This window comes from Clupea harengus, chromosome 17 (assembly GCF_900700415.2).
Source record: "Clupea harengus chromosome 17, Ch_v2.0.2, whole genome shotgun sequence".
NCBI lineage: Eukaryota > Metazoa > Chordata > Actinopteri > Clupeiformes > Clupeidae > Clupea > Clupea harengus.
In genome coordinates this window covers 17,089,498-17,111,997 of record NC_045168.1, presented here as the reverse complement: position 1 = coordinate 17,111,997, position 22,500 = coordinate 17,089,498, and the positions used below count along the sequence as shown (strand labels likewise).

At 48.8% G+C, this 22,500-nt stretch overlaps 2 protein-coding genes and 1 long non-coding RNA gene across 4 annotated transcripts in view; all 3 read left to right on the top strand.

Annotated features, from left to right (window-relative positions):
- Positions 1-4,539, top strand: part of igsf9ba (immunoglobulin superfamily, member 9Ba) — a 46,466-nt gene extending 41,927 nt beyond the window's left edge. Inside the window, exon 17 of the mRNA XM_042710331.1 lies at positions 2,523-4,539. Within this exon, the coding sequence (XP_042566265.1) occupies positions 2,523-4,176 (1,654 nt within the window). The 3' untranslated portion in view covers positions 4,177-4,539. The remainder of the gene's footprint in view (positions 1-2,522) is intronic.
- A 1,133-nt stretch (positions 4,540-5,672) lies between these two features.
- LOC122133675 lies at positions 5,673-17,423 on the top strand. The gene is made up of 3 exons (XR_006152935.1): positions 5,673-5,801; positions 8,848-8,975; positions 9,794-17,423. It is a non-coding gene; the product is annotated as an uncharacterized LOC122133675 (long non-coding RNA).
- A 2,905-nt stretch (positions 17,424-20,328) lies between these two features.
- The window catches only part of arhgap32a (Rho GTPase activating protein 32a), a 57,281-nt gene continuing 55,109 nt past the window's right edge, over positions 20,329-22,500 (top strand). The window contains exon 1 of one of the 2 annotated variants that reach the window (XM_031583535.2): positions 20,329-20,959. The gene's annotated coding sequence lies outside the window, so the exon portion shown is untranslated. Of the gene's footprint in view, positions 20,978-22,500 lie in introns of both variants that reach the window. The other variant, XM_042710350.1, reaches the window with a different exon arrangement.

Here is a 22,500-nt window from a genome sequence, read left to right as displayed (position 1 = left end):
CCCCCCCCGCTGCCGGTCTGGCTGCTGGTCCGCCGCTCTCGCATGCGCTCCTCTCCACTCTTCAGCACGGCTGTTGTGGTTCTGATTGGCTGCTGTGGGTCTGATTGGCTGCTGTGGTTCTGATTGGCTGCTGTGGGTCTGATTGGCTGCTGTGGTTCTGATTGGCTGCTGTGGGTCTGATTGGCTGCTGTGGGTCTGATTGGCTGCTGTGGGTCTGATTGGCTGCTGTGGTTCTGATTGGCTGCTGTGGTTCTGATTGGCTGCTGTGGGTCTGATTGGCTGCTGTGTCTCTCATGCTGTTTAGGTCTGTGGCGATTGTTTGTTGCTAGTGGCTAGCATTAAAAAAAAATTACGTTGCCATGGTTTTAAGGCCAAAACACACGGCATGCGGAGCAACACATACGGCAAGTGGAACGTCAGGGGATCATTGTCGTCACCCTGCTCAAATCGCCCCCTTTCTATTTTCGAAAGCTATTTTTGACACATCATAATAAAAACAGCCCTCTGGTCAGGGTGGGTTTTCCAAGAACGTGGAACCATCAATATCCAATGCCAGTGAATAATGCGAACTCCGGTGAATACTCCGGTGAATAAGGTGAACTCCGGTGAATAATGCGAACTCCGGTGAATAATGCGAACTCTGGTGAATAAGGCGAACTCCGGTGAATAAGGCGAACTCCGGTGAATAATGAGTCTCGATCAGCAAATCAAAATGAGACTCCACTCACAGGTGGGTTAGGGGAGGTGGACCGTCCATCTCATGACGTCAGCATCAGCCTTGTTCAGGGATGATTTTACACAGTAATCTAACCCCACTCATTGGTTAAGGGATGATTTTACACAGTAATCTAACCTCACCGATTGGTTCAGGGATGATTTTAAACAGTAATATAACCCCACTGATTGGTTAATGGATGATTTTACACAGTAATCTAAGCCCACTGATTGGTTAATAGATGATTTTAAACAGTAATATAACCCCACTCATTGGTTCAGGGATGATTTTAAACAGTAATCTAAGCCCACTGATTGGTTAAGGGATGATTCTAAACAGTAATCTAACCCCACTCATTGGTTCAGGGATGATTTTAAACAGTAATCTAACCCCACCGATTGGTTCAGGGATGATTCTAAACATCTCATGACGTCAGCATCAGCCTATTTCAGGGATGATTTTACACAGTAATCTAACCCCACTCATTGGTTAATGGATGATTTTAAACAGTAATATAACCCCACTCATTGGTTCAGGGATGATTGTAAACAGTAATCTAACCCCACTCATTGGTTTATTCAAAAAATAATGTAAAAGCCACTGAAGGCCTAGCCATAAAACTTCAGAATAGGTTCAACCAGATCTGTGTCTGTAAAAATAGCATAGCCTACAGGTAAGTAGGCACCTAAACACAGACATCCAATTCTCCTTTTATTCCTTGGGATGGCAGGATGCACAGGTGATGATTAGCCCAGTGAACATGTGAACATGTGGACATGCAGTCTGTCGCATGGTGAGGACGGTGTGTAACCATGCGGTCTGTCGCATGGTGAGGACGGTGCGGTCTGTCGCATGGTGAGGACGGTGCGGTCTGTCGCATGGTGTAACCATGTAGTCTGCTGCACCAAACAGAATCCCACTGTTCTATTGGAGCGTCGCATCACTTGCCGCGTGTGGTTGCCTTACATGTCAACGGAAAGAGGAGGGCATCATGGGCAGAGACTGCCACCAGTCCTGTTGGTCCTGGATGCTTCTGCAGCTGCCTGTGGCATAAGTGTGTGCGTGTGTGTGTGTGTGTGGTACTGTGGAGGTAATCTGTGTGTGTGTGTGTGTGTGTGAGGGTGTGAGGGTGTGAGGGTGTTGGCTACCGCGTGCGTGTGAAATGTTGTTATTGTTGCTGTCACTAAAGTTCCATCCTGTTCCCCATCGTGTTGTTTCATTCCGCTCTCTCTCTCTGTCTCTTTCTCTCTCTCTCTCTCTCTCTCTTTCTCTCCCCATGTTCCCAGAGCAGGCCCCTCTGCACCGGCCCCCAAGCTCTCAGACAGAAAGCATCTCCTGACTCTTTAAGGGCCACATTTACTCACCTGACATGCTCAATGAGAACTTTACAGAACTTAAAAGACGTACTCGTCCTCGGAGTGATTTCCTATTGGCCCTGAATGCTCTCCAAGTTCTATTGGCCCTCAATGCCCATGTCATCTCAAGTCCATGTTGGTTGGTTCAGGAAGCACCTTGGTTGCCCCTGCTCTGCTTCAGCTGAGGGAGCTCTGTACACCTGAGGAACCAACATGGATCCCGTAGGCATGGATACCGTAGGCATGGATACCGTAGGCAGGCAGACTGAAGGTTGTGTGTGGCTGAGCTTGTGGCAGAAACTGGCTTCAGAGCTGCAGACTGTGCTGTTGAGTCCCCAGTAACCTGTCGAGGATCACTGGTACAGTGTGTGTGTGTGAGTGTGTGTGTTTGTGTGTGTGTGTGTGTGAGGGGACGTTAACCCTGCTGATGTTGTTAATGCCCCCCCCCACAGGCTCTCCTCTGGGAAGATCAGTCCAGAGAGCATCCCGTCCTCGCGCTCGCGCTCCCCCTCGCTGTGCAGCATGATCCCCCCCGGCCTCTACGTGAAGAGTCTGCCCAGCCCCAAGGAGAAGGAGCTGTCCCTCTACAAGAAGACCAAGCGAGCAATAACCAGCAAGAAGTACAGCGTGTCCAAGCACGAGGCCGAGGTCACCTCGCCAATCGAGCTGATCAGCCGCGGGCCCGACGGCCGCTTCGTCATGGAGGCCGAGCTGGAGGAGGCGCTCCGGTCGCGCCGCATCCAGGGGTTCCCCTTCGTGGAGGAGTCCGACCTGTACCCCGAGTTCCGCCAGTCGGACGAGGAGAACGACGAGCCGGGGCCCCTGCCCCCCGTCATGGCCACCCTGCGGCCCCAGATCTCCCCCGTGTCCTCCAGCCAGGAGTCCTACACGCAGCCCCCCGCCTACAGCCCCCGGCTGGCCCACCGCCCCCTGGAAGGTATGAGCATCTACGAGAGTAGCGGCCTGCAGGCCACCGGCCAGAGCGTCTCCCACTTCCACAGGCTCTTTCCCCACGGCCCCTTCTATGGTTACCTAGGTAGCGGAGTGGGCGTCGGCATCAGCGGAGAGGCGGAGCTTCATCCTCCCTTCTACCTGCCGGAGAGCAGCTCCCGTAGCTCTGTGGCCTCCTCCCCACCACCTGAGGGCGCCTACACACACCCACGCCTCTCCCTGGGGGACGGGCGGGACTTGAGGGGGAGCCACGCCCCATACTCCTCAGGCCACGCCCTCCCCCTCAGCCCCTCCCCTGGGCCGCGCTCCCCCGAGCTCTGGCCGCCCCCTGACTTCCCCTTCCTCAGCCACCCCCACCACCGAGCCCTCCCCCCCGACCTGCCCCCCTACCCCCCTCCTCCCCTAAGCGCCGCCCAGTTCTCCTTCCTGCAGCTGGAGGCCCCCAAAGCGCCCCCTGGTGGCCGCTCCCCTCAGGGTCCCCCGGCCCGGCATTTAACTATGCAACAGGCGGCCGGCCTCGGCACGCTCAGACACACGGCCAACGGCATGGGCATTCCAGTGCTGCCGTACATGGGCATGCGGTTCGGCAGCCCTAGCACGCTGCGTAGCGACAGCCCCGACACCTGGCGCCCGGAGTCCGAGCCCTGGCTGAGCCCGCGGGCCGCCCGTCGTGCCGACCTTGGCCAGCAGGTGGTGCTGCAGCCTTCGCGTCTGTCCCCCCTCACCCAGAGCCCCCCCAGCTCCCACGCAGGCTCCCCCGACATCTTGGTGCGGCCCCCGCCCCCCCGGCCCAGTATCCTGCGCCCATCCCACTCGCAGGAGATGCCCGAGACGTCGCGCCACCCCCCCCTGGCTCGCGTCAGCTTCTCCCAGGGCTCCTCGCCCACCTCCTCCCCCACCCAGGGCTCCAGCTACGCGCGCCGCCCGAGCCCCTCCTACCACGCCCACCTGGCCTTCGCCACCGCCGCCGCCAGCTACCCCTCTCAGTCCCCCTCGCAGTCCCCCTCCCCACCCCCCAGGGCGCCCAGGGCCCCCCCCAGCCGAGGACGGAGACGGAGAGGCAGCCCTCCGCACACCAGCTGGCCTCTGCAGGGTAGGTGCACTCCCATCCTCAGAGCAGGCGTTAGAGCTTTTACATGCCTTACAGACCGCTAGGGCTACAGGAACCACAGGGGTCAGTATAGCTTTCCTCAGAGGTCTCACAGGCAGTTAGGGGTCCTGAGACAGCATACAGAAACCATATACTCACATAAACTTTACCGCCTCTTAGTCCAGAAGACCTTACCGCCTCTTAGTTCTATAGACCAGAGAATGAGTGTAAACACTCTTTCCTCATGTAGACTTTACCGCCTGTCAGCACTACAGCCTGTAAACACTCTTTACTGGTAGATTTACTCTTATAGGCTGATAGCAGCGTTAGCGTACAGCAAACAGACTTTCAAAGTAAATTTTATTGAATTCAATTAAATTGTATTTATATAACGCCAAAACAATAAAATTGTCTTTAGGCGTTTCACAGAGCCCAGGGCCTGAACCCCCTTAGAGCAAGTACACACTCACACACACACACACACACACACACACACACACACACACACACACACACACACACACACACAGCACAATGGCGACAGGGACAAGGAAAAACTCCCTGTTAATCAGGAAGAAACCTCAGGCAGAACCGTGGCTCATAAGGGGGGGCCCATCTGCTTGAAGCCGGCCAGGTAGAGATAGAAAGGGAGGGGGGGGGGCTTGTATGTACTCAAACATACTTTAGAGACAGAGCTGTAATTCTCAGAGATAGCATACAAATACACTGGTACAGACCTAAGAGACTTTTGAATCAAATATATATATATATATATATATATATATATATATATCATCCTAGGAGATAACACAGACACACATACCTTAAAGGCCTTATTGATATGCCATGGTTCTTAGAGTAGACAGCATCCAAGAGCCTATTAATAACTCTGAGGTTAATTTAGATATTCCGTAGAGGTATTCCTATTTACAGCCAAACTACTTATGTATATTTACATGTCGTAATATAATATTTGTCAAATGTATCGTGTTAAGTACTGCTTTGTCTAATGCCCATCATGTTTGTACACCAGTAAATGGCTGCCCTTTCTTCATCACTGTAATGTGTAGCCCCTAGACGATGGAGAAGACGGGAGAAACATACAGAGTGCACCTCCATCGATGCTCAAAAATAATCATTTGATTGACTTTTTATCCTGAAAGTAATGCCATAATATACGTACATATCCCTGTTTAATCTGGCTCTGTCAAGAATACTCATTCAACATTGTTATGTTCCAGATCGATCTTGATTACAGAGTTTTTTCTAGTTTCATCATCTCAACAGTAAGCTACGAGCGGGCCATGTCCCCATTGATTTCGCTTCCAGCACACAAATTTACCTCAGTGGTAACACCCCCGACCCCCCCCCCCCCCCCTCACACCCACACGCTCCCCCCTCCCTTCCTCTCCCCACTGCCCCCGCCAGGCCTCGCCCTCCCTGAGGGTTCCCTCCCACCCTCCTCCTCCAGTCCGTGGGGCTGCGAGTGTGTTCCTGTTGCCGCGCGCGCGCGCGCGTGTGTGTGTGTGTGTGTGCAGTAGCGTAGTCTGGTGGCTGTAGACTCTCTCCTGGAGGCTGTGCAGTGTGTGTGTGTGTGTGTGTGCAGTAGTCTTACTCTCTCTGTGTGTTTCTGATTGATCTCAGCTATCTGGCCAGCATTGTTGTGACCAGGTCGTCCACTCCGTAATAGGTAAGGGTTGAATCCATGTCTGAAGGGGAGGGGCTCGCAGGCGGGGTCTAATCACCTTCTAATTTAAAGGGGAATCACTGGCAGAACGAACGCAGAGGATCACAACCTAGAGCCTCTCTGTGCGCGGCGCTCGCTCCAACTCAAAACATCCAGACATCCATTTTACGAGACGCTTTACTCCCAGGCCAATTGCCACCACCACCCTGTGGAAACAAATTTTCCCAGAAGTCTTTGTTAGTGATTCGATGGAGCCCCCTGATCTGAAAGGGTCCCGGTGTATGCCGTGACTGAGCCGTGACTGAGCCGTGACTGCCTAACTCAGCATTCCCCTTTAAAGCTTTTGTTCCATGTGCAAAGTATCATGCATGCCTCTTTCTGAGTACTCCTCTCCAAAATCAACAACAGACGATTTTTCTCAGACTAAAATTCTTGTCACATTTGTGGTTTTTCTAGTGGTTTGGTTTGTTTGGTTTTGATGTGACTGTTTCTTGACTGGCCATCCCCCTCTCCTGCCATCCGTCTCCCCTCAGCATGGTCTCAGCGCTCATGTGGATGATCAGTTAACATGTGTGCAGTGACCCTGTCTCTCCTCTCCCTCTCTACTAACGCCTTTGCCTCTGTCTCTCCACAGCAGCCCCGGGGCCACCCCCAGGGGCGACCCCCCCCCCCCCCCCCCCCCCCCCCCCCCCCCCCCCACTCTAAGACTTTGTGTTTCAGTCAGCTGTGTGAACCTGTCAGGTCTGGGCAGAGCGCTCACAGTGGGCCGCTGTGTGCTGGCCTTCAGTAGTCAGGAGTCTAAAGACCGGCTCAGTGGCAGACTCAGAGCCAAAATGGTGGCCACTGGGCCTCAGGAGTCTAAAGACAGCACGGGCTCTGTCATAGACAGAAAGTTCCGGCCTGCCAGAAGTTCCGGATGATGCAATGGATGACGTTACGATCAGCTGTTTTGCTCTTTCACGTGAATGATATAGAATCTTCATAGCTAGGTGCTACTGCTAACTAGAGGTGGGGACTTGCTACGTGCCTTCTCAACTTGTAATGCAGCAATTAAATATCACTGCGGCGGTTGTTTTGAGATACTTTGTGATGTTTCTTATTAGCCGAGCAGTACAAATGCATATGAAAAGTAATCGAATTAGTGCTAAACAATGTTCAAAGACAGCTAGCTTTAACCATCTCTGCTCTGGATCTTACAGAAGTAGTAACAATTTAGCTTTCTGTTCACAACAACCTTTAAGACCCACGTCGGTATTTCATGAAAAATGTATCTATCTAATCGAAAAAAATGGTATCGTGAACATTGTTTAGCACTACTTCTATTACTTTTCATATGCATTTGTACTGCCCGGCTAATAAGAAACATCACGAAGTATCTCAAAACAACCGTGGTGATATTTAATTGCTGTATTACAAGTTGAGAAGGCACGTAGCAAGTCCCCACCTCTAGTTAGCAGTAGCACCTAGCTATGAAGATTATATATCATTCACGTGAAAGAGCAAAACAGCTGATCGTAACGTCATCCATTGCGTCATCCGGAACTTCTGGCAGGCCGTAACTTTCTGTCCATGACAGCTCCTGGCTCAGTGGCAGACTCAGAGCCAAAATGGTGGCCACTGGGCCTCAGGAGTCTAAAGACAGCACGGGCTCCTGGCTCAGTGGCAGACTCAGAGCCAAAATGGTGGCCACTGGGCCTTGAGTAGGAAGTGGGACAGAACTGTAAGCCTTAGTAGGACTTGTGAGATTAAGAGCCGGCTGTCCACAGTATCTGTGCAGGGCACTTCTGATGGATACGGCAGATCAGGCGGAGGCTTCTGGAGGTAACCCAGTGCCTTCAGGAATGGAGCTGTTGCATTCTGACACTAATCCAGCTAACCGCTCAGTAACAAATGGTTCATTTCAATCAATTCATTTTTCCAAACCTGTTCTCAGGATGGTTATCGGTCACCCTCCCACTGGTCTACCAGTCAGCGCTGAAACCCGCAGAGGACCAGAGCAGAGGTTTATCAGACACTCAGCACCTGCATTCAGTGCTTATAGAGGCTTATAGAAGCTTATAGAGACTCATAGAGGCCCTCATATGTTTAGCAGACCCTCTCTGTGGAGTGGCAGAGTATGAGGTCATCATCACCACAGCACACAGAGATCTGTTGTCATAGCGCCCAGAAAACCCCTGGCAGTTAGCAGCATGCTATGAGCGGCCAATCACATCGCAAAAATAGCAGTCAGAAATAGCACAGTGTCATCGAGTCTGTCAAACAGGCCACAAACAGACAGGAATGTATTTCAAATGTATAATATTGACATGACATATTTCAAGTATACATTCATTACAGGAGTATTAGTAGAAGAAAGTAAGCATTCTTCAGAATTATCATATTTAATCATTATCGATTTTAAATTGAATTATTAGCATTATTTGGAAAGCCGAATGCATACGCAAAATTAAACTTGCATTTCAGTTTAGGGAGAAATTGTAATACAATTGTAGTATCAGCTAAGTAATATGAATGTTATCATTAATGCTCCCTTGCATAAATTCATGAGTGCGGTGTCATTAGTGTCGAGTCCAGAGAGGGTTGTGTGTGTGTGTTACATTAGTGTGGAGTCTAGAGAGGGTTGTGTGTGTGTGTGTGTGTTAATGGAGCTCACCTCAGTGGGGCCAGTGACTGGTAGCGGTGCAGAGGCTGACATCAACCATCCTGTGTCATTATTCTCTCCTCCTGTGGTACTCTCCCCCAAAGACAACTACACAACTCCCCCTCTGGCTGCCTTGACTGGGTGCTTTGGTATGAAGCTCTCATGCTGTGTGTGTGTGTGTGTGTGTGTGTGTGTGTGTTTCAGTGGCGTTGGCATGGCTCTTCTCTTCAGCTGGAGCTCAGAGAGGCCATTTCAGCTCCACCCCCTCTGTGAGCTTTGGAGGCCAGCGTGTTTGAGTAGACTAGAGCTCCCCCTAGTGGTGGTGAACAGTAACGACAGCTGGCTCTCGCCCCTCTCTCTGTGTGTGTGTGTGTGTGTGTGTGTGTGTGTGTGTGTGTGTGTCCGCAGGAAGCCCGTAGGGGCCGAGAGAGCGCATGCCGGGTCTGAGAGGTCCCAGACACTGCTTTACCACCCGGGCAAGACGGGCTCCAAGGAGGGAGTCAACAACAACAACAACAGACCCCGGAGAAAAGCAGGTGTGTGACAGAACTATGTCAGAGTTAGAACACAAGGGAACACAACAGAACCCTCCTGAGGGTAACAGAACCCTCCTGAGCAGGTCTGTGTCCGTTAGAACACAAGAGTAACAGAACCCTCCTGAGGGTAACAGAACCCTTGTGAGCAGGTCTGTGTCAGTTAGAACACAAGGGTAACTACTGTATGTCACACTCTCTGCATTAGTTCTGTTTAAGACTGAGAACTATCTGGATAAGTTCTGCTATAGACTGAGAACTCTCTGGATTAGTTCTGCTATAGACTGAGAACTCTCTGGATTAGTTCTGTTTAAGACTGAGAACTCTCTGGATTAGTTCTGCTATAGACTGAGAACTCTCTGAATTAGTTCTGCTATAGACTGAGAACTCTCTGCATTAGTTCTGTTTAAGACTGAGAACTCTCTGGATAAGTTCTGCTATAGACTGAGAACTCTCTGCATTAGTTCTGTTTAAGACTGAGAACTCTCTGGATAAGTTCTGCTATAGACTGAGAACTCTCTGGATAAGTTCTCTGTGAGAGTGAGATCCTGGTTAAAACAGGATTGAGGAGCTGCATTTATCTAAGCGCTATAGTGGACATACTGTATGAATGAGCTCAATGCTATGATATGTCAATACAATACAATTACTCTGGTGAATGCTCAGATTGTTTCAGATTGATGGTTAATGTGTCATTTCTGTGTGTGTGTGTGTGTGTATGTGTGTGTGAGTGAACATGCATATGTATGTGTGTACATATGTGTATGTTCGTGTGTGTGTGTGTGTGTATGTGTGTGTGTGTATGTGTGTGTTTGTTTCAGATGTGCGTAGCTCTCAGACCCAGCAGCCGAGTGTGTCTCATGCCTCCGAGGCCCCCGAGGACCCCAGCGTTCACCCGAAGAAGAAGAGGAGGAAGAGGAGTCCGCTGGCACTGTGGGAGCGGAGGAAGGCCCCATACCGGCAGCTCGCATCCCTGCTGCCCCTGTCTCTGCCCCTGCCCCTGCCCCAGCCTCAACCGCCCCCCGAGGAGCGCAAGGCCCTGTTGGCCAGCATGGACCTCCACCGGCCCGACTACGGAGCCCTGCTCTGAGCCCGACCAGCGCCAGCGCCAGCACCAGCCCCGACCCGACCCAGACTCACACACGCTAGAGTGATGCAAACGCCCTCTGATGGTTGCCAGGGTTACATCTGATCAGAGTTTTAGGATGGAGTTGGGATGGACAGTCTGTAAGATCTGTGTGTGTGTGTGTGTGTGTGTGTGTGTGTGGAGGGGAGAGAGACTGAAAGCTTTAGGAAAGTAATAACCTGTAAGAGGGTGATAACCCGTGGCAGATGGTGTGTTACCCCCGCGCGTGTGTGTGTGTGTGTTTGGTGAGTGAATTTTGGTGTGTGTGTGTGATGTGTTATTGGTCACCAAAGGGAGGGGATTAGGCAAGTTCTACTCTGCAGTCTTGAATAGGGCCAGGGGCTTATCCGCAGGGCTGGGGGCCAAAGGGCCTTATCCGCAGGGCTGGGGGCCAAAGGGCCTTTTCCGCAGGGCTGGGGGCCAAAGGCTATGATGCTGTTTGACTCGAGTCCAAATTTAAGTAGATAGTCCAACAATGCACAGTGAGGCCCAGAAACCTGAGCAACAACTAATTGGGAAGTAAAATCACAAATGTTTGTCACTCTGTGGAAGTGTAAGAATGCCCTTTGAACCCAGACCCTCGATTGGTGACGTTTCTGCCTCTCTGTGTTCCGTTCCGCATCCCTGACAGTGTGACACACACGTCACCGTAAACCACAAAGCTCACACTGGCATGGCGCCTCACACACCGGGCCGGCAGCCGCCCTGTGCCAGGTCCAGACAGGACTCGGCTGCCGTGCGGGGCACCGTTGGTGAGGGGCACCGCTGGTGAGGGCTCAGTAATCTCTCGAGTCTAAAAGGTCCGTACGCCACCGACATCTGGCCTAAGCTCTTCCGGATTTAGAGGGGTTTCCAGCAGCATAACTCTCACTCACTGTTTCAAATGCACTTAAACAAATTACTTTTTTTACTCAGTAGAACTACTTTTGGTGCATATAACAACTCCTGCCAAATCTGTACTGTCTTTTATAGGCCAAATAAAGGCTTCTTTTGGGCTGTGTGCTGGCAGTGCGATATATCAATAGAGAGGTGTATGGTGCCCCCAACTGGACATAGTGGGCACTGCAATGGGTTTAAAGGCTGAAAGACACCTTGGGAACACAGAGTTCCGGAAAGGCCAGGGCATCTTTAAAACGTTTAGACTGCGTCCCGAAAAAAGAGATCTAACACAGGGTTCTTTCTTTCTACAAAATATACCTCAAAATATTGACAAATTAGGCACATATGTTTAAGCAACGACACTATTTTGCTTTGGTATATTTTATTTCGATTTTTATATAGATTTTACGTCATTGCCTTCAGAGTAGTATGATTCTATCCAAATCCATTTGGTTCAAAAGACACAGTAATGATGGGACCTCAGTGCGGTTCCCCTTAGGAAAGCACAGTGTTCTGTCCAGTGTGAGAACGTGAGGGCCACAGGCCTGCCGAGAACGACACACACACTTCTCTCGCTTCTTCTCGTGACTGCCCAGGTAACGGCTGATTGGTCAAGAGACTGCCCAGGTAACGGCTGATTGGTCCAGAGACTGCCCAGGTAACGGCTGATTGGGCCAGGTGTAGGCCGAGTCCCAGCCACAGTTAGTCGCCATCTTGGTAGCTGCCCTCAGAGAGGCGTCCAGCCACAGCATCAGTCTAGAGAACGGGCCGTCCCCTATACTCCACACACACACACACACACACACACACACACACACACACACACACACACACACACACACATAGCTTAGTCTAAAGAACAGGCCGTCCCCTATACTCCACACACACACACACACAGAGCCTAGTCTAAAGAACAGGCCGTCCCCTATACACCACACACACACACACACACACAGAGCTCAGTCTAGAGAACAGGCCGTCCCCTATACTCCACTCTACTCTCTCTCTCCTTTCCTTCGTGTGCTACTGAACCCAAACACACCAGGGGTCCTGGACACAGAACACACACACACACAAACACACACACACACACACACACACACACACACACACATACACTAGGGGTCCTGGACACAGAATGCAACTTATCTAGTCTGGCATTAGGTGAACTAAGGCATTCTACCTGCCTTGTTGGCCTTCTTCCACTTTGTCTGTAAAGTGGAGTTACTGCCTTTTCTTAGTTTGTTTTCTGGGCATCATCTCAGGCCACGTCCTGAACAGCAGCCAGTGGTTTCGCTTCTGTTTCTGAGATGTTTCTGAGGGATGTTAAATCATCATCTCAGGCCACGTCCTGAACAGCAACCTGCTCTGAATGATGTTTCTGAGGGATGTTAAATCATCATCTCAGGCCACGTCCTGAACAGCAGCCAGTGGTTTCTCTTCTGCTCTGAGGGATGTTTCTGAGGGATGTTAAAATGTTAAATCTAAAGCTGAAATGTGAATAGCATAAATCCTATTTTTGTCAGGAATATTTGTGTGTAGACTTTTTTTCTTTTCTTTTCTTTTCATGCCAATGAAAGCTTCCAGGGTCACCTCAAAAGTAATGCTCAATAATTCTCTCTTCAACTATTGCAATTCAAACTGGTGCTTCATCAACAATGACTGTTTTTCTCTGCCAGATCGAACGCTCAGTGCCTCCACCACACACACCTCTGCTGATGGTGTCTTAAGGGTGCCGCGGCACACTGCGTCACCGCGACAACAAGCCGTGATGTGACGTGAGGGAGAGCCATGTAGAACTGAGCAGGGTAGACTGAACCTATCCGTGTTCCACATTTACTTCTGAGAGGACTCTGTGTAGCCGTGACTAGCTAGATGTGCTAATACTGATTGATCATTTCCAGTGTAAAATGTACTACTGAATCATAGGAAGGATTCGTCCACTGTTTCATAGAGATAATCAAATATAAATCAAACTTGTGTTGTACTGGATGAATAAACTTAGAAATGTACAGTTGCTATCATAGAGACGATAAAAACAATTATGTTTGCCAGTGACAAAATGTTGATGTTTCAGAAAAAAAAAATCAACCTCTTTGCTGAGCAACCGTTTAAAAGTGCAAGTGCTATTGTTAATTTGCTTTCCTGTCCAAGAACAGCTGAACTGCGTTTGCCCATGCACATGACTTTAGATCACCATAACAGTGTTTTACACTTTCACTTTACCATCAATTAATCTCATTATGTGACAATTGATACGTTGGTGGGGTCAACTCACAATATAACCTGGAATAAGGGGTTATTGAGTCGCTAACCCACTAACTGTTGCTCTGCTAGCTACGTCTGTATGTATGTATAATGTATGTATGTGTGTGTGTGTGTGTGTGTGTGTGTGTGTGTGTTGATTTTATCTAACTCTAACCGATCATGAATGTATGCTTTGATTGAGGGAAAGTGATTTACTTCTGATTTCTTAAAGTTAGCAGCCTTGTTAGAGCACTAGGGAGTCTGCCTCTACGGTAACTAGGGCACTAGAGAGTCTGCCTCTTCTGTAACTAGGGCACTAGGGAGTCTGCCTCTACGGTAACTAGGGCACTAGGGAGTCTGCCTCTTCTGTAACTAGGGAGTCTGCCTCTACTGTAACTAGGGCACTAGGGAGTCTGCCTCTTCTATAACTAGGGAGTCAGCCTCTTCTGTAACTAGGGCACTAGGGAGTCGGCCTCTACTGTAACTAGGGCACTAGGGAGTCTGCCTCTTCTGTAACTAGGGCACTAGGGAGTCAGCCTCTTCTGTAACTAGGGCACTAGGGAGTCAGCCTATTCTGTAACTAGGGCACTAGGGAGTCAGCCTCTTCTGTAACTAGGGAGTCTGCCTCTTCTGAAACTAGGGCACTAGGGAGTCAGCCTCTACGGTGACTAGGGCACTAGGGAGTCTGCCTCTACTGTAACTAGGGCACTAGGGAGTCGGCCTCTACTGTAACTAGGGAGTCTGCCTCTACGGTAACTAGGGCACTAGGGAGTCGGCCTCTACTGTAACTAGGGCACTAGGGAGGCGGCCTCTACGGTAACTAGGGCATTAAATAGTGGTTCACTCCTCACCTCCATGTCTTGTGTTGCGGTGACGTCCAAAGGGGAGTAGAGCCCTGCGGTGACGTACCAGAGGCGAGTAGAGCCCTGCGGCTGAGAGTAGTACGCGTGCCAGAAGGGCGGCGCTAGAAAGTCTGACGCATGAAATCGTACGCACCCCCTTCAGTGGGTGAAATGACCCCCCAAACCGACGCTGGAGGATTCCACAGACAGAGAATGTGTGGATGAGTGAACTACAAGTGCTTTATGTCAAACGAACGAACAAAACGCTTTCGATGTAATTTATATTACCCGATACACTGCTCGTATGCAGTCCTGTCGCATTTTTGACTTCTTATTCTTAAAGCTGTATCCCCCCTACCCACAACACTTAATTGTCACTTTTATTATCAAGCTCTGATGCTAACCCTATCAGCACAGAACAGTACCTGTAAGCTATTGTCATTTGGCCAATAGACAAGGCACAAGTCCAGTCCTTCTCCCTCTTTCTAATGTATCAATGTCCTAAAGCTGCTGAACATGTTAGGCCCTGGCTGGGTCTGCTGTGGTCTGTCCTGTCTGCTTGCCTTTAGTGCAGTACAGCTGAGGGTGGAGGCGGCTATAGCTAGCGGTGAGGGTGGAGGTGGCTATAGCTAGCGGTGAGAGTGGAGGTGGCTATAGCTAGCGGTGAGAGTGGAGGTGGCTATAGCTAGCGGTGAGGGTGGAGGTGGCTATAGCTAGCGGTGAGGGTGGAGGCGGCTATAGCTAGCGGTGAGAGTGGAGGCGGCTGTAGCTAGCGGTGAGAGTGGAGGCGGCTGTAGCTAGCGGTGAGAGTGGAGGCGGCTATAGCTAGCAGTGAGGGTGTAGCTATCGGTGAGGGTGGAGGCGGCTGTAGCTAGCGGTGAGGGTGGAGGCGGATGTAGCTAGCGGTGAGGGTGTAGCTAGCGGTGAGGGTGGAGGCGGCTGTAGCTAGCGGTGAGGGTGGAGGCGGATATAGCTAGCGGTGTGCGTTTAGGCCCCAGGGCCTGTTTGTGATTTGCAGACCATGTTTACATTAGTTAGGTATCATATGTTAGGGTGTAGGAGCGTCGTGTGCATACTGACTTGGTGCTATGTCCTCTATGTCTTCTATATTTCGTGGTGCTGTAGAGGAGTGGGGGGGGGGGGACTCGTGCGGTCCACTCGCACGGTGCACCCCCTGCACGTCCTGTCTCTAACGCAAACTCACCGAGCGAGCCCCATCGTCCGTCCGCCCGTCCGCCCGCGTGTCCTAGGCCTCATTGTGAGTAGGGATAAAGCAATAAACCCATTCTGACCAGGTCATGGTCACGGTCACGTCACAGCAGCGGAGAGAGAGTGACATGGAAGACTAACTCAGCTTTTGGTTTTGAACTGTTTGTGCAGAAGGCAGCGTCAGAGTGAGTGATTTGTACATTGAGTTGTGGAGAAGTGTGTGTGACCTAAAGCTAGGCCTATATCGGGGGGTTTCTTCTACTGCTCTAAGTGTTTGTCTTAGTATAGCCTGGCCCTCTGACGTCGCACGGGAGCTGGCCTGAGGGACACACACATATCTCTCTCGGCCTGACAGCATGTTCAGGAGGAAAAGAAAAAAAAAAACAGAGGTCAACTTTTTTTAAACTTGTTTTTTTATTATTTTATTGTTGTTTTTTGTTTATAATAGCACTGTTTACAAACACCAATGTAAATCTCATCATCAGTTTTCCGATGTGAAAGGATGGTCCTTCACTGGGTGCCAGTGTGACTGCACATCCAGACAAATATTCCTCAAATGGCTGTTGCTGTTGTCATTTTACTGATTTCTCCTGTGTGTGTGTGTGTGTGTGTGAGGAGAGAGGCGGTATTGTGTGTGTGTGTGTGTGTGTGTGTGTGTCCGCTAATATCATCTTCTAGGATGTTCTAGACATATGTAGTCTTCCTGTCTCTTGCTTCTTTTTGAGAAATGACTAACTTCAGAGGGCTCATCTTGACTGCCTGTGTGTGTGTGTGTGTGTGTGTGTGTGTGTGTGTGTGTGTGTGTGTGTGTGTGGTGCTTCACCTGCTACATAGCCCCATGCTGTTCTAAAGCGCTGTGGCCAGCACACAGATGGTAGAATGTAATGTGTTTCTGCACTAATCCTGACTGTTTCACCACGCAGCCTCATAAAGAGAGATAGTGCTCGTGTCCCATGCAGCTTATGTGGCACTCCATTCAGCTACGCTGTGCATTATTGTGCTTGTTTACACATCACACAGCTTTTTAAATGTTGTTTACGCAACGCGGGCGTGTCCGTGGCACAGCTCCCATCCCACATTTTTATATTTGAGATAAATTAGTTACGCAGATCCTGTCCAATGCTGAGGAGACTGCCCCAGTATCTGCAAAGACCCCCTTCATCTCCAGATTTCAGTACTAGTGTGGGAGCTTCAGTAGTTCAGTTCTAGAGTGGGAGCTTCAGCAGTTCAGTACTAGTGAGCGAGCTTTAAGATCGGTTCCCCTCCAGTCAGTGTGTAGTTGTTTTCCCCTCTTCAGAAGCCAAGCATCTGGTGCTGAACCAAAGCCTCTGAGTGTGTTTGGACACTTCTGAGTGGGTTTGGACCCTTCTGGGTGGGTTTGGAACCCTCTGGGTGGTGCTCTTCGGCTTGGTCTCACTGTAAGGACTGTCACAGTATGATACTGTGTGAGTATGGGAGAGTGTGTGTGAGAGTGTGTGCTGTGTGACGTTGGGTCAGGTCTGGCCTGGGCCTCCTGGGCCCCTGTCATGTAAGGGCCAGAATCGCTCCAGAATCACAAGCCATCAGAGAGAGTGTGTGTGTGTGTGTGTGTGTGTGTGTTATATCAGAGCATGAATGTGTTAGGAATACAACACTTCCCCGTAACCTAAACCATCCAGAAACAGACGCTCTGGTGTGTCCCTCGTGTGTCCCTCGTGACAGTAGAGGCGTTGACCTTCTCAGAGTGACGGAGCGATGTTAGCCTGCACTGCAAGTTCGAGTTCCAGGTGCTGATCTCTGTCTTTCAGTCAGTCTGTCTGTCTGCTTGCCTGTCTGTCTGTCTGTCTGCTTGCCTGTCTGTCTGTCTGTCTGTCTGCTTGCCTGTCTGTCTGTGTGTCGGGGGGGAGGCAGCGACAGCCGTGGAATATTTGGGGTCCTTTTAGATGGGTGGTGACGCCCCCCGCTGTAGTCCCCCATCATGGCACTGACATCTCTGCCTCAGCTTTACCGTTTACATCGCCTGACACACACACACACACACACACACGCACACACACTCTCATTTCAGCTGGGTTGTATTCAGTTCACATTGTTCAAATGCTTTGTTCCATCGTAATAACCCTCAAAAAATTTTGTATTTTGATATAATAAAACATTGCAATGACACCAGTGTCGACATTCTTGGATTCTCTTTTGTTCTACCCGTGCGTGAACGGGCCATGCTGTGTGTCAGTTAGATTCCTTGTGTTTTATAGAGATGTGTAACAACCAGCAGAGATCACTAATGTGCAGAAACCGAACACATATAACCACATGGGCATACGCCTATATCTCAGAATCAGAATCAGAATCATCTTTATTGGCCAAGTACATTTCCACATACAAGGAATTTTTCCTGGGTTTAATTGCTCTCAATGTACTTAAACTGAAAAATATGCATGCAACAGTTTAGGATAATAAATAAATATAATATATAATATAATAATCTGTCAACTGTTCATTAGAGTGACGGCAAGGGGGGAAAAACTGTTCCTGTGTCTGGTGGTTTTTGTGTACATAGTTCTGTAGCGCCTGCCAGAGGGGAGGAGCTGGAACAGATTATGTCCAGGGTGTGAGGGGTCTGCAATGATTTTCCCTGCCCGTTTCCTGGCTCTGGATGTGTACAGGTCCTGGATGGTGGGCAGGTCGGCACCAATAATCCTTTCTGCAGACCTGACTGTCCGTTGTAATCTGTTCCTGTCTAGTTTAGTGGCCGAACCAAACCAGACAGTGATGAATGAGCAGGAATCTGCAGACAAACACCCATATAACCACATGGGCATACGCCTATCACCCATACAACCACATGGGCATACGCCTACACCTGCAGACAGACACCCATATAACCACATGGGCATACGCCAGACAAACACCCATACAACCACATGGGCATACGCCAGACAAACACCCATACAACCACATGGGCATACGCCTATATCTGCAGACAAACACCCATATAACCACATGGGCATACGCCTATACAGTACCAGTCAAAAGTTTGGACACACCTTTAATTTTTTTGAGAAGTGTTTTCTTTACTTTTATTATTTTTTACATTGTAGATTAATACTGAAGACATTTTAACTACGAAAGAACATATATGGAATGATGTACTAAACAAAAAAAGTGTTATCTAGCATGTAGAAAATAATAAAAGTAAAGAAAACACTTCTCAAAAAATGAGAAGGTGTGTCCAAACTTTTGACTGGTACTATATCTGCAGACAAACACCCATATCCTGTCTGAGAATAAGAGCAGGTATTGGTTCATTAGAAGACATTGGTAAATACATTACAGCTTTTCCCATAATAATGAAACCGAATCCTAAATCTCACTCGAAACTACTCTTAGATAGAGTGAGCCAGTATATAACCCCAACAGGATGTCTCCAGATAATAATTCCCTTACATAAAACCAGATCCTGAGTCTGTAAGTACGATCAGTCTGCTAAGTGTGTGTGTGTGTGTGTTATTATCATATTATACAGTACTGTGGTGGATCTGGTGATATTTGATACATAAACAACCTATCAGCTGTTTGTAGAAGAAAAGTGCATTTCCTCTACCAGCTTTGTGATCCACTACCACATAACTTAGGACCAGCTGCCTGATCATGTCACGACTGTGGTCACTGAGGTTAATGAGGGCTTTGTGAGGCTAGGTTAGCTATCCACACTGACTCAGGTTAATGAGGGCGTGGTGAGGCTAGCTTACCACACTGACTCAGGTTTATGAGGGATTGGTGAGGCTAGGCTAGCTTACCACACTGACTCAGGTTAATGAGGGCTTGGGGACGCTAGGCTAGCTAACCACACTGACTCAGGTTAATGAGGGCTTGATGAGGCTAGGCTAGCTAACCACCCTGACTCAGGTTAATGAGGGCTTGGTGAGGCTAGCTTACCACACTGACTCAGGTTGATGAGGCTAGGCTAGCTAACCACACTGACTCAGGTTAATGAGGGCTTGGGGACGCTAGGCTAGCTTATCACATTGACAGGTTAATGAGGGCATGGTGAGGCTAGCTTACCACACTGACTCAGGTTGATGAGGGCTTGATGAGGCTAGGCTAGCTAACCGCACTGACTCAGGTTAATGAGGGATTGGTGAGGCTAGGTTAGCTTATCACACTGACTCAGGTTAATGAGGGCTTGATGAGGCTAGGCTAGCTAACCACACTGACTCAGGTTAATGAGGGCTTGATGAGGCTAGGTTAGCTAACCACATTGACTCAGGTTAATGAGGGATTAGTGAGGCTAGGTTAGCTTATCACACTGACTCAGGTCAATGAGGGCTCGATGAGGCTAGGCTAGCTTATCACACTGACTCAGCCTCACCAAGCCCTCATTAACCTGAGTCAGTGTGGTAAGCTAACCTAGCCTCACCAAGCCCTCATTAACCTAAGTTAGCTTACCACACTGACTCGGGTTAATGAGGGCTTGGGGATGCTAGGTTAGCTTGCCACACTGACTCAGGTTAATGAGGGCTTGATGAGGCTAGGCTAGCTAACCACATTGTCTGTGACTCTGTGTGTCCTTCAGTGGTTTTACCACCAAAATGGCCGTGGACCCAGTGAGAAAGAGACAAAGTTTCTTCAGGCAGCGGCGATTAAAAATCAGAGAAAGAGAAGGCCAAGACTGAGTTACTGCCAGTTGTTCTCAAACTCTAGCCAGTATGAGTCCACTAGTCACAAAGGTTATAAAAACGTATAGTTAGTCATAGTTAAAGTAACATATCATAAGGGAATCAAATGATCAGTGTCCCCTTTTAAGAAAACTATCAAGGGATCATGCCTATAGAGAAGACCATACCTGAAAGCTGTCAAATTGTAATTCTTAGCAAGCTTAGTTTGACACAGGTTTAGGCTCTAAAACGAATGTAAAACTTCCAGAGTTCAAAGTCTCTGTGCATACACGCCCATTGGTGACGATACATTAACCAGCAGAATGGAGGGAGACAATGACTGCTTAGAAATGACACTAGCAGCTATTATGTGGTAAAATGACACCAGCCGCTATTATGTGCTAAACACTATTCACCCACTGGCGGACGGTGCAGCCTGTGACAGGACATTGACGAATAAATGTGAATTCATGAAAATGGTGGCCTACTTTTAAATCAGTCGTTTTTGTTTGATTGAGTGTTGGTCTCTCCTTAGATCATGGACATTATAAAGATATACAAATAAATTAGTGCAAGAAAAAAAAAAAGCCAGACACATTGTTGCCGTCATATATGCAAACATGTTAAGTAGTTGCACCGTGAACAGTTTGAAAGTTTACACACGATGATGTCATTTTGTCTGATTACCCATACCGCACCTCTACACGATGGCAGTGTTTTATGATTATACCATTATAATGACAGCATTGATTTTTCTCTGCGCCTTTTGACTGGCCCCCGCTGCGCGCCACCGACAGACGTCAGCGTGCGCGCTCCTGGCATGGCGCTGCGAGCGGATCCCTGAGAGTGGAGTTTGCGCTGTCGTAACCTGTAATGTCCGGGGCTGTTCGTATTCACTGCTAGCGGGGATAACTTTTTTTTGGCATGGGTCCGGATATCACTGGTCATCCAGAGGAATGCCAACACCGTCCCGTCGCCATCGAACTCCCGAGCTGCGTGTAGGAGGCGTGAACGGTGGAGCAGAAACGCGTGTCCTTCAGAAAACAGGTATTTGCAAACGCACAGGTGCAGCCTCTTTTTCCCTCTTTTCGTCCACTGTCGCACTCTTGAATGCCAAACATGTTTAATGTCATATCGCTCAGCGCTGTTTCGGGGTTGGCGAACACTGTCTCTGTGGAGCATGGCTACGCAGCATTTGATAGACTTTTCATTAATACCCATTCAGTTAGTAAAACTATCGTATGTATAGCGAGGAAAGTCAAAGCTCACAACGCATACCTATGACCTCATCTGAATGAAACAATGTTTGATGAGTGTGTGAAACGTTACTGTGCAGGCTGGGCCATGGAAATGTTTCTTTCATACAACAGCTACACACACTTGCCAACAGCGCATGAAAGAATATAGGCCTAGTGATCGGTATTTCTCAAGGACTAAATACGTGTGTGTGTGTGTGTGTGTGTGTGTGTGAGAGAGTGAGAGAGTGAGAGGTGAGCTCTCTCTTCCCTATTGACTTTTTTCTGCTTCATCATCAACAGTAGGTCGCTACTGTATGGTAGGGAGGGGTGCCCACTCAGAAGTAGGGGTTGCCATGGAGACCACTGCAGCCCTTCCGTTTCTCAGTGGGAATGTAAAGGGGAGGAGGGGGGGGGGGGGGGGGGGGGCGGGCGTTCATCAGGCTCACGTTAAAGTCACAGCTGAACCCAACAGACACACAAACAACACACCGCCGCTGTGATTGAGGATGACAGATGACTGACATATGCAGATTAAAGGGAAATGCAGATTAGGAAACCACATTCTAAGATTGGTCCCATTCTGTTGTTTTGCGCTGTAATATTTAATCATACCCCTCTGCCATTAGCATCTAGGCTGATTCCCAGTGGATACTTATAATGATGCCCTGTCACAAGCCATCAGAGAGAGAGAGAGAGTGTGTGTCTGTGTGTGTGTGTGTGTGTGTGTGTGTGTGTGTGTGTGTGTGAGACTTATGATGCCCTGTCACACATCTGTATTCATTCCTCATCGTGACACCATGGTCAACAGAAATAGTCTTCCGCAATGATTACATCAGGAGTAGCCTACAGTAAGCTTTACAAACACATTCAAGTTGGGACTAACATCTTACTACAACTCTCTATCTGAAGTTCTATAGGCTGATGTTTGCAATGCATTTCACTATTTGATTACTCATATCTACAGTTGAAGTGTTCAAGTGAAGACTACCTCCTCTTGTGAAATGCTCCTGATGTTGTGTGTCATAAAAACATCAGGCGGTCTCCATGGTCAGAGATGGGCAAAAATACATCAAAATGTATTTTGATACAAAATACAAAATACCCCTCAAATAAATGTATCAAAATAAAATACAAAATACTGGTGCCAGAAAATGTAACAAAATACAATACATGTATTTTGAATTTAAAATATAGGAAATACTTTTTCTGGATTTTCCGTTTTCTCACAGTTTGGTATAGCAGAGCATTCAGGTTTGGGCTATATAATGTACACAAAGCTCTGGGGAACCCCACAAATAGGAAAAACAGTCACAGAATATCAGTGTAACTAAGCAAAGCTATTAAAAGACA